At 36.9% G+C, this 12,263-nt stretch overlaps 1 protein-coding gene across 1 annotated transcript; it reads right to left on the bottom strand.

Moving 5' to 3' along the window:
* Positions 1–9,601: 9,601 nt before the first annotated feature.
* On the bottom strand, positions 9,602–10,937 carry LOC18036726 (pseudo histidine-containing phosphotransfer protein 6). Its single transcript, XM_006427225.2, has 5 exons — positions 10,796–10,937; positions 10,561–10,691; positions 10,086–10,229; positions 9,795–9,867; positions 9,602–9,676 (listed from the first exon to the last, which is right to left on the bottom strand). The coding sequence occupies exons 1-5, from the start codon at positions 10,862–10,864 to the stop codon at positions 9,623–9,625; spliced, it is 471 nt and encodes a 156-aa protein (XP_006427288.1). The 5' UTR covers positions 10,865–10,937; the 3' UTR covers positions 9,602–9,622.
* Positions 10,938–12,263: the final 1,326 nt, after the last annotated feature.

Consider the following 12,263-nt stretch of genomic DNA (forward strand, 5'->3'; position numbering starts at 1 on the left):
ACATCCTTTACAAGGTCATAATCCCACCTTCGGTGATCAGGAATCATAAGACTACTCACAGGAGCTGATGCTAACGTCGCTGGAAGATTAGTTGTAATAAAGCCACTCTCCTGATCAGGCAACCAAGGAACCGAGCCAATAGTAATGCTCTGTCCACTTCCAACTTGGACACGACTCCCTTGGATTAAAATCTTCTGAGCAGCCAAAATCGATCTCCATACAAAACTCGGGTTACTTCCCATCTTTGCTTGAGTGAAGTCTGCATTAGGATAATACCGTGCTTTAAACAATCTGCCCACCAGCGAAGATGGATTTGTAATTAACCTCCAGCCTTGTCTCCCTAGCATAGCAACATTAAAGTTGTGGATGTGTTTAAACCCAATACCACCATAAGATTTGGGCTTACAAAGTCTGCCCCACTGCATCCACCGAATTCCACCACTACCATATCTTTTACTGCCCCACCAAAAAGAATTCAGCATCCTTTCAAGTTCCCGACATAGGTCGAGAGGGAGGAGGTAAACTTGCATAGCATAATTAGGTATGGCCTGTGCCACAGTTTTAATTAAGATTTCCTTTCCAGCTCTAGAGAGGAGTTTCTGATGCCACCCTTGAATTCTCTGCCAAACTTTATCCTTTATATATCGGAAAATGTCTATCTTCTTGCGCCCAACATAAGATGGTAATCCAAGATAGGTACCATGGTTTGTAGTAGCTACAACTCCAAGCTGTTGACATATATTATGAACAGTATCGTCCGCCACATTCCTACTGAAAGAAATTGAGGATTTATTGTAGTTCACTTGCTGCCCCGAAGCTGCTTCATAAGTTGCCAAAACCTTTTTTACCAGATGAGCCTCCTGGACAGTAGCTTTAAAGAAAAGAAAACAGTCATCAGCAAAAAAGAGGTGAGAAACCAAAGGAGCACCTCTAGCAACTCGAGCCCCATGGATCATCCTAGCCCTCTCATAGTGATTTATCAGCAAACTCAGCCCCTCTGCACAGATGATAAACAGATATGGCGATAGCGGATCTCCTTGTCTAAGACCTCGACTTGGCACGATAGGGCCTAGCTCCAACTCTCCCCGGGTAATCTTATAGGTAACTGTAGTGACACAGAGCATAATAAGATTCACCCAAACAACAACAAAGCCCAACTTCAGTAAAATCGATTTAAGAAACCCCCACTCAATCCGATCATAAGCCTTGGACATGTCAATCTTTAATGCAGCAATCCCCTCTTTTCCTTGGCGTTTCCGTTTGAGAAAGTGCATTATCTCAGCCGAGATTAAAACATTATCAGCAATAGCTCTGCCTGGAACAAAAGCACTCTGAGAATCGGAAATTATCGATCCTAAAACCATCTTCATACGGTTAGCAAGCATCTTGGCTACAATTTTATAGAGGACATTGCATAAGGAAATTGGTCGAACATCAGTTAAAAATTCTATCTGTTTCTTCTTAGGAATAAGGACAATAGAAGTCTCATTAAGACCCTCAGGGAAAGAACAATCCCGAATGAACCTAAGACACGCCTCAGTAATATCAGTACCCACTACATTCCAAAACTTTTGGTAAAATGCTGGGTTCATTCCATCAGGACCAGGGGATTTATCAGGGTGCATACCAAACACGGCAGATTGAACATCTTCAGCAGTAAAAGGTTCCAAAAGAGATTGATTTTGTGCATCAGTAATTTTAGATTCCACACAATTAAGCACATCATCATAGGAACAGATCCCAGCAGTAAATAAAGTTGTGAAATACTCACAAATTAAATTATTTACATCCGCAAGATTAGTACACCATTGCCCCTCTTGATTGCGAAGCTTGATTAAGGTATTCTTACGCTTCCTTGACGAGGCCATGGCATGGAAATACTTTGAATTTGAATCCCCATCCCGAAGCCAAAACGTCTTCGACCGCTGCTTCCAATAAACTTCGTGGCTATGCAAGAGCTCATTGTATCTATCTCGAGCTTCAATAAAATCAGCCAAGCTAACTGCATCACGCTGGCCCCTAAGCTGATGCATTTTATCCTTACACTCCTTAATTTGAGCTTTGAAATCCCGAGTACGATGATAGCCCCACCGAACTAAATCTAAGCTGCAAGCCGAGATTTTACTGAGAATAGGAAGCCCACCCACCATAGACCAACTCTTCTCAACAATATTAGCACAATCCGGATCTCTAAGCCATGAGTTCTCAAAACGAAACTTCATAGACCGTCGTCTCAAAACCACTGGAGACACATCCAAAAAGATAGGGAGGTGATCTGAACTCGAAGCTTCAAGACACAAAACCTTCGCTTGCGGGAAAAGATTCACCCAAGCGGAATTTGCAAGGGCTCGATCTAACCGTTCTTCAACCCAAGCTTCAGTGCCCCGTGACCTTTCCCACGTGAACTGGTAACCATCCATACCCAAATCAATGAGACCCGAATCAGAAAGTGCAGCCCTGAAACCATTTATCTTCCACTGCGGGTGAGCATGAGAGCCGCGCTTCTCTGAGAAATTGAGGAGGTCATTGAAGTCCCCTAGACAGACCCATGGTAACGACGAAGTAGAAGCTAAATACCGGAGAAGATTCCAAGAATCATGTCTGCGAAATGACTCGGGAAACCCGTAGAAACCAGTAAGTCTCCAGTTGCCCCTTTCACTATCCTCAACTGCAAAGTCTATAAAATTACGCCCAAACTTCAATAAATTAACTTTAAAACTATTTTTCCAGAACATAGCAAGCCCACCACTACGGCCCGTTCTATCCACCACAAACAGACCCTCAAAACCTAATCTAATTTTGATGCTTTCTAACTTATCTCTGTAACACAATGTCTCAATCAAGAAAATAAAATCCGGTCTTTTATTCTGGACCAACTCAACAAGAGCTTGAACTGACCGTGGTTGGCCCAACCCACGGCAGTTCCAACTTAAACAACTCATTGGTGTCTGTGGGCCTGGAATACAGGGCCCACCGCTGGTCCATTTTTTGAGTGCTCACTCATCTCCATTATCTCAGTATCATCATGCTCTTCTAAATTCAAGTTGATAGGAGGCCCACCTCCTGATCTTCTCCGTTTTGCATCAACTAAAATTAATGCAAAATTATACTCCACATCAGTTTCCTTCACAAGCATCGAATGATTAGCTATTAGTTCCTTGTCAATTCCATCTACACGCATTGACTTACAGCCTGTTACAAGAATATTAGAATTCATTGTGACTTGAGCACTTTCCTTCCCAAGGTCTCCCTGACAAGCTGTCCCATGATTCACGCCATTTTCCAAGTCAACTGCCATTTCAACAGCGGAAGTTGAGGGATTACCAAATTTCACCTCATCTATCTCCAACACTCCCGATCTGAGCCAACGGTCACCGGTGTTCATCGAGTTTCTCCGATTGGGAGCCTTCATCCAAGGGCCATAAGGTTTAATAACAGGGGTAGCATCAGTTTCATATATTGAGGGGCAATTTTTATCAGTGTGTCCTAAAATGCCACAGATAAAACAAAAATTGTGCAGTCGCTCATACTTGAAGTCTACCCATAACCACTCCCCACCCGCTCTTTTGAGGCGCATTCGTCGTTTAAGGGGTTTCCTAACATCAATCGAAACCCTCAGCCTCATGTAATTACGCCATACTCCTGTAAGATTATGTTCATCAGATGCCAAAAATTCACCAATAAAGTTGCCAATACTCTGTAATATTTTCTCGGACTGAAATCCAAGAGGCAGATTATACACTTGAACCCAGAAATATGTGTGGAAAAGAGGGATATTCTGCGGTTGTTCGTCTACCCCAAGTCTCCGAATTATAAGAATATGCTGATCAAAGGTCCAGGGACCAGATTCAAGAACCCTCCTCACATCAATTTCATGAAAGAACTGGAAGAGAAAAAGCGTGGGAGATAAATCCTTAATACAAACACCACGCCCAGGACGCCATAACGAAGCCATAGTATTTTTCATGGCAATAAAGTTCACTACTTTGTCCGTGAGAAATCTTCCCACAAGGCAGAATTTGGAATCAAGACGGATATCCCCAGGATCATCAATCTCCTCTCCAGCCACAATCAAACCACCCTCCTCCTCCTCGTCAAGTTGCAGGCGCGCACAGATGTTGCTCATCTCAGATTCCGAAGTATTACTTGTGTTGGCCATGGATTAAAGAAAGAAAAGGATCGAATCCTTAGACAGTAGAGAAATAACAAAAGGAGACCAGAATTTACTTGTCAAAAGACAAGACACACACACTTGTCAAAAGACAAGCCATAATATTGTAATATATAAAATTTTTAAATACAGTGCAATGCTACTAAAAAATTGTAGACAAATATGAGTTAGTATAAGAACAATGTTTTAATACAATACAATAGTGTGGAATACGAGATGCCAAACGCTCCTTTAAGTTATTAAACTAATGTACACAAGTTTAATAGTATAAATGAACACTTATCATCATTTTATTGAATTGATGACTATATTCCATGTAGAGAAATTTAATATTTTCAACACAGCTTAGGAATAAGGACATAATCTCTACATTAATTAAAATTGGTCTCACATACCGAATATATAAACTTTGAGTAACTCTCAACTCACGAATTAACCTATGAATACGATTCAGTGACGCGGATTTCAATACCGTACACTGTCAAGATTATGCAGAGTGGAGGTAGAGTTAAACAAATTTTCAGACAGAAGCTAAGAACTAAAGTTGTCGCTTTTTCTTGCCACTCCTCTTGATGGACTCCGTGTTTTGGGCTTAAAAGATCCACTTCATTGGTCTTGGGTTCGAGAGGATTGGTGGCTAAAATGCGTGTTCCAAGTGATGTTCTTAACATAAAATGAGGTATTCTAAAATACCTTTTTTTCCCTTAAAAAAATTATATTAAGAATATGGAGATATAATAGAGAGATAGGTATTCTAAATATTATCGATTTTTTCTTTTTCTTTTTTAAAGGGTATGTGTATATAAAAATTCCTTTTAGTTTGAGATGTTTTAAATTACAAAAATTGTAAAATAGAACCTCTAGTTGTGAAATAAAATTTATTAGTATTTAATAAATAATCATTTTAAAAATGTTGTAGAAATAGCATATATTTTTCATCATTCCTCTATAAATGGTATATAGAAGAAATAGGACATGTTTTAATATCCATTTATAGATGAATGATCTAAGCATTTGTAAAAACGTGGGGAACTATTTTACGAATCATGAGTCCTTACTATTTTGCTCCTGAATTCAAAAAAAGCAGCCAAGAGACTCTTCATTGAGGCATTTCGTCAAATGGTTTCATACATCAATCAATCACTTGTTACTTTAACTGTATATTTGCCTGTTCAAATAACAAAAGAAAGGAAGTTCTAGTTTTGAGTTTGGGAAATTTACGAAAATAACCATAAAATTTTTACTATTTTTCGAATTAACCCTCTCAACTTTTTTCTATCAACATTAGCCAAACACACGCTTTTCTCCCCAAATTACCCTTCTTTACAAACGAAAAGAAACTTGGTGCGACAGGCCCAAGTCTTGGTGCGACAGGCACCTGTCGCACTAAGCTTTGGTGCGACAGGCACCTGTCGCACCATGCCTTGGTGCGACAGGCACCTGTCGCACCATGCCTTGGTGCGACAGGCACCTGTCGCACCAAGCTTCGTGCGACAGGTTGCCTTATTCTACCTCAGTATTTGTTTGTTTTCGCCAGTCCTTTCGTCTTTGTTCGTCTCTTCTTATTCGTATGTAATATCTTCTTCTACCTCAGATCGAATCTCATCCGACAACCCAAACAACAAAACAAAATCAGCTTTTTAATTCTCTAAAATCCAATTTCGGAATTCAAATTCCCCGGGATTTTCCATCAAAAGCCACGTTGCGAAATGCTAGGCGGGCTGTACGGATACCTACCTCCACCCTCCGATGAGGACAAAGCCACCAACACGACCACCACTGTCTGGTCAATTTTCGCGCCACCACAAACCATCCTCAAGCCCCAATCCAAACCCAAAACCACCCAAAATTCTCTCCCGACTAGACCCCATTCCTCACCTGCAATCGCACCTTCCCCCGACGACGTGGTAGTGCTGCCGCAACCGGCATTGGTCGACGTGACTTCGACTGTAATCGAGGAGCACGACCCCGCTAGACCGAACGATTACGAGGATTATAGGAGAGAGAAGAAGAAGAAAGAGGTGGATGTTGAAATTAATAGAGAACTGGAGAGAAGAAGGCAAGAGGAAGAGGAAAGGGAGATGAGAGAGAAGGGTAATTTGGTCTCAACGGTTCTTTTATGGCTAATGTTGATAGAAATTTGTTTGAGGGGTTAAGATGAAAAAAACTAAAATTTTTATGGTTATTAGTGTAAATTTCCCTTTGAGTTTCGAGACCCCTTCAATTAATAATTTCTTTTTCCCATCAACCTTCAAAATTGAAAACTGAAAAACCAACTTTGCCAAAGTAACATTATTATACTTGAAATCATTAGTGGTTGAAGTCCCAAGTGAAACTTTTAAAAGCGTTCAAATATGTTGTTAATTGAGACTGAATGCCAGCTCTCGTTGTGTGCGTGGTGGTGTATGGTGCTTAATCATTTACCGTATCACCGGTCCACGTTCGAGCTGGTACCAGAACATCATACACGCACATATTGACATATACAACAATCATTAACTACAGACGCATTGATGCCAAAAGTAATTGAGGTGTTTCAAAATGCCTCTCTTTTCTTAATCCTGCTTACGCCTCTAATAAATTAATTGATGTTTGTCACTAATTACCTTACTAATTAAATTAATTACAAATTGCAGCTTGAAAATTTTACAAGTTTGGGAACTCTGCCAAAATATTTGTAGTAACATTGCAAGATCGCTTAACATGTTGAACATCAAAATCTTTATAGTTATAGAGCACTCCAAAATTCTATTTCGATTATTTATGATGAACAATAATATATATATATATATATATATATATATATATATATATATATATATATATATATATATAAATGCACACACATCATGATTTTTTGAACCGATAAGCAAATTTCATGAAGAAAAAAAATTAATGTATTTTAGCATTGGATAATGCTAAAGAAATAATCTCATATTGATTGAAAATAACCAGTTCCATAAACTGAATATATAAGCTTTGAGTAACTCTTAACTCACAAGCTAATTTTTAATTATGAGTCCCTCCATGGATTTTGGTGTTAAGTTGGGTTGCACAAATGGTTAAAGAATTGATAAGACCTAAAGACTTGATTGTTTATCACCAATCATCTTTCTCTATGGACTTGTAAGAATATAATATTTGTTTAATTTTTTTAATGCTTTTCATATAATAGGATAGTTATTAGCAAAATTACTATTTATATAACAAAAAGGAATATTGAGGAAATAGGTAAAAAAACGCATGAGTGTGGTCGTTAATGAATTTTTTATAATTAATGAGAGATTTAAAATGAAAAGGTAGAAACATCTTTCTATTTTAATTAGAAGATAGAAGAGAGGATAAAGTTTAAATTAATTTTTTAACCCCTACTTTTCCTAAGACTTTGAACTCAGGACAAATGTGTTAGAGGGGGACAAAACATCGTTCTATTTGTATTGCATAATTTTTGGGAAACAAAAATCCTACTATTTCATTGAATAGAAATAAACAATGCAAACACAACACTTGCCCCTCCAGTGACTTGGTGGTATGGTGTCAGCTTGTTCAACAACCATTCCATCAGGTCCGTCCTTCGAGTGGGGCAAGTATGCAACAGTTGCAGCAAATAGCAAGGTGATCCTGAATTTTATAAAAAGAGGTATTCTAAAATACCTCTCTTTTATTAGATACATATTCGTACTGTTTTTTTTTTTTTTTTGGTTCACTTCTTCAGAAAGCGTAAACACACACTAAGGCTCGTTTAACATCGTGGTATTGTTCTAAGTCACGACGGTGTGAAATAAAAGATAAAATGAAATTTTATAGTGTTTGATATTTAATAATTTTGAAATAAAAATAATAAAAATGGTGAATATGTCTCATTATTGATGTCAAAATCTTCTATAGGATCTCACCCTAAATGAGATACGTATTATTGAGTTTTTACAAGATGAGAAAAAAAAAAAAATCTCAAATTCTTAATGAAGGTGAGATTACATTCCCCACCCAACCTCACCCCAATATATGTAAAACATGTATTTTCTTCATTATTTATTCGTATATTTTACCTATGTATATGATTTAGGATATTGTTCCAAAATTTTGGAGATGTTATTCTATTTCTAATAACTTAAATACTTTTACAAATGTTACTGATGGTTTTATTTAAATCATTGTAATTTTTGTTTCATATATATATATATATATATATATAAATAAGAGAATACGTTGATATGGAAAAATTGAACAACTAAATTTGTTAAGGAATGAAATATAGAAAGTTCTAAATGAGGTGAGAATGGAGGTGACCTCCTCACTCCATCATCATTCAAACAATGAAATAAAATCACTTCAACTTCCAAAATAATTTTTGCCAGTACTTATTAAGTACTTTACAACTATTAAACAACCAATGGTAGAACTGCATAGAAATTTAGGAAAAGAAATCTAGAAAAATAAAAGATTGAATGGTAATTTTGTTTATTCCTACATGCATTTACATTTGAATCCTTCATATTTTTTTGTTGTTGTCATCTTTATTAAGATAAAAAATTTGAATTTTTTTATTATTCTCTTTCATTGTTTTCATATTTTGAGACAAACACTCAAATATACTTTCACATTTTTATTTTCAAACAATGTTTAGAAAATAAGCAACCAAATGCGTTTAAAATTCAACAAAGACACCCTTCGGGAAAAATATTACCTGATGCTCCCTACATCTTTACATAAATAAAAATTCGTTAAAAATGCAGTGAAAAGGATAAAAATTGCATATTAATTAATCAAATTCTCATCAACCGAAATTGACTTAATAAGTTTTAGGTCAGATCAGAATGTAGCATGTGGGCTCCTTGCTAGCTTGGTTACGTTACAACCAAAGAGTTATGAATTGATTAGGCTCTCAGTTTTGATACTCTTAACATTGGCGAAGACTTCGGCTCTTTGCATTTAACTTGAGCTGATCCAATTGATTGACTGATGGTGATATTGATAGTTCTTAGCAGATTTTGTTACTATTTATTTATTTTTTCTCTTTCCCTGTGTCAGTGGCAATTCATGGCTGCAATATTAGAGACAGATGAATGGAAAAGGTGAGACATGCAGTATCTGGCCATTAAAGCTGAATCTTAAAAGAGATATCAAAATCAGAGCTACCAACTTTTCCCCTTGACTCGAATTAATTTTCCATTAACTCAAAAGTAGAAGCAACCAAAGCTTTACTAATTAAGAAAATTCCACAAAAAAAAAAGAATAAAAATAAATTAACTCTACATTAAAGGCAGCGGCAACAACCCCTTGATCAGATTATTCATTCTTCTTCTACTTCTCCTTCATCTGCAGCAAGTACGTGAGCTTTGCCTGGCTTTTAGCAAAAACCCTAGAACAAAGTGGAATCCAGAGAGCTAGCTAGCTAGCTAGCTAGCTCAGCGAGCAGCCAGAGTTATGTCTTTGTTATATTAATTTGTTCTACATGTGCATTGGATATCGAACTCCAGCTGCCAGTTCTCTCTGTTGCTCTATCTGTTCCATAAAGTAACAATCACAAAACGATTTAGCACTGTAGTTAATTTTAAATACAGCTTATTCTACTATATACCCACGAGATAAACATATAAAAAGGTTATTCTTGGTATTTTACTTGGAAAAGTTCATGGAATTTGTTGTTGAGGTAGCAGTACTCATGTTCTAGCAGCTCTAAAGCTCTCAAGCACCTGAAAATATATAGCAACCAAACAATACGCCGTTAACAAAGCCTACAAATGCGAGTTGAGGGTTGATCGATTCAATTCATTCTGAGTTCAGATATTGTGGTAACTTTTTATTCAAAAATATTCAAGATTTTGATATAAAAAGATTATTTTCTTTGTCCGAATGTGAAAGCTCGAGAAAAGAGAAGAAAAGGGCGAGGGAAAAAAAATAGTAATAATACCCAGCACGGTTATTCTGTTCAGAAGCGGCTCGAAAGGCAACGCAAACGTTGCTGACTCGTTTGGCACCAATGCTTGAGCTGCTACCCATCATCTGATTCAAATGGATTCCCAATTTCTTGTAATCTGAAAACTCTTTATCCATCCTGTCCCATCACACCCCCACATTTATTTTTCATTTAATAATATTAACTGCATTTTACTACTACTCAAAATTCAAATGAATTGAGAGGGAGAGAGACAATGGTGGTTTGTAGATTAAATATCAAAGGAAGAATGTTTTCTTTTATTGGCACATTATCCAGATTGCACCATTACAAAATTATCCAGGAGGTACCGAAGAATTTCTGATAATATGTTTGTTTCATTTAGCAGACTGAAAGAGCATAATGTTTAATAAGGATAAATTGTAACATGAAATGAAAATTGACTCGAGTAAAAAGCTTAGTTATGAGCAAAACTGGAGGAGGAGATTACAGTAGCGATCTGAGATTCCTCAAAAGCTTCTCTGATTCATGGAAGTAAATGTTGACAACTTCAGAAACAAAGTTAGGGGAGCTCTCATCTTGAAGTTGCTGCAGTTGCAAGAACTGCTCATCCAACACTCCCTACATTTGATGATCATTTGCAGCAGTAGACTTTCAGCAGCAGCAACCAAAACAACAAAACAAAGAAAGCAAAAATCAAGATTACGCACGATGATCAGAATTACCTGGTGGAAGAGTAAAGCGAGCAAACGGTTCATATCGGCTCGCAACCGATCCGGATCCAAGCCAAGCATCCACAAAGGAAGACCCGTTTTGTCTAATTCTTCAAAACTTGGCTATTAATTTGTTTATAGATTTTGCTTTTCACTTAACTTGTTTCAGGGTTTAGGGTTTTGTGTCTTGCTCTTCTTTTTACCTTTTTTTTTCTCTAGCGGGAGAAACAACCTTGAGTAACTACTATTTAAAGGATGCCGGTGCCTTCGTAGTCTGTATTCCTTTAACACACTTAACAATTTAAAAATGTCGATGCCAGTGAATTGCTGCACATTTAAAAGGACATTCATCTTTCCATCCCTTAGCGCGTGAAGGAAAACAGCAAAAATTTACTCGGGTTTATACTCAAAATGGGGTTAAGAGTTTTTCGAAAAGAAACATTGAGTGTGACTCGTTTTAAATTCTTTTCAAAAATAGTATCGATTATCTTAATTAAATATTAAAAAGTATGTTCTTTTAAGTTCGAGAATAGAAACATAATTTGCGTTTGGTCGCATTTGTTATAAAAACAATCAACGACACATTTTAAATTCTTTTCAAAAATCATATCAATTATGTAAATACAACATTAAAAATATGTTTTTTTTATCACCAAGAATAGGAACCTAATAAAAAATTCACCACCATATCAACTAAAAGATTTTAAAATAAAATTTAATTGTATCCAAAAGTAGACTTGTAGTACTTCTTATTTAATTTGTATGTCATATTTTACGTCATTCTTAATCATAATAAGAATCTATGAGTTCAATATTTATAAATTTTAAATAAATCATAATTATCATTAAATAAGTTGAAATAATTTTTACCCTTATAAAATAAAACGACTAAATTCCAAGTACGATAGAGTTCGAGAGAATATCTATTTATACATTATTTATGAAAGATGAGATATAAAAACAAGGCCGGGTGATTTTGGTCAAACTTATGATAATGATAGAAACAAACTAGGATCCAGCTATGGTGCCACAGTTGTATGGTACCACAGCTGGATCCAACCATTAAATCTAACTCTTGTGACAACTGTGGGCTAGATTCAATGGTTGGATCCATCTGTGGTACCATACAACAGTGGTACCACAGATTTGTCCAACAAACTAATTTTGAACTAAAAACAACAGAGGGTTCTTTGGTCATTACATAGCGATTCGACCACACATGCCAAATGTGAGAGTGGGTAAAGGTTTGAATATTTTAGATTAAAAGGAATCAGGGCGTGCAAAGTGGGCCCAAATCGAGGTGAATGTGGGGTATCAACCAGACCAGCCCACAATAACAGTAGAAGGGTAATAAAAGAACAGTAAGCGAGGGGGCTGGTGAGTGGTGACTTACTGTCCCCGTAACCGGTCACCTCGCGTGCAGTCTGCTGTGACAGGCCGGTGCGGCGTTTGACGCTCACTCCCCCTCGACAGCAGCCTG

Source organism: Citrus clementina, unplaced genomic scaffold (assembly GCF_000493195.1).
Source record: "Citrus clementina cultivar Clemenules unplaced genomic scaffold, Citrus_clementina_v1.0 scaffold_7, whole genome shotgun sequence".
In the NCBI taxonomy this organism is placed as follows: Eukaryota; Viridiplantae; Streptophyta; class Magnoliopsida; order Sapindales; family Rutaceae; genus Citrus; species Citrus x clementina.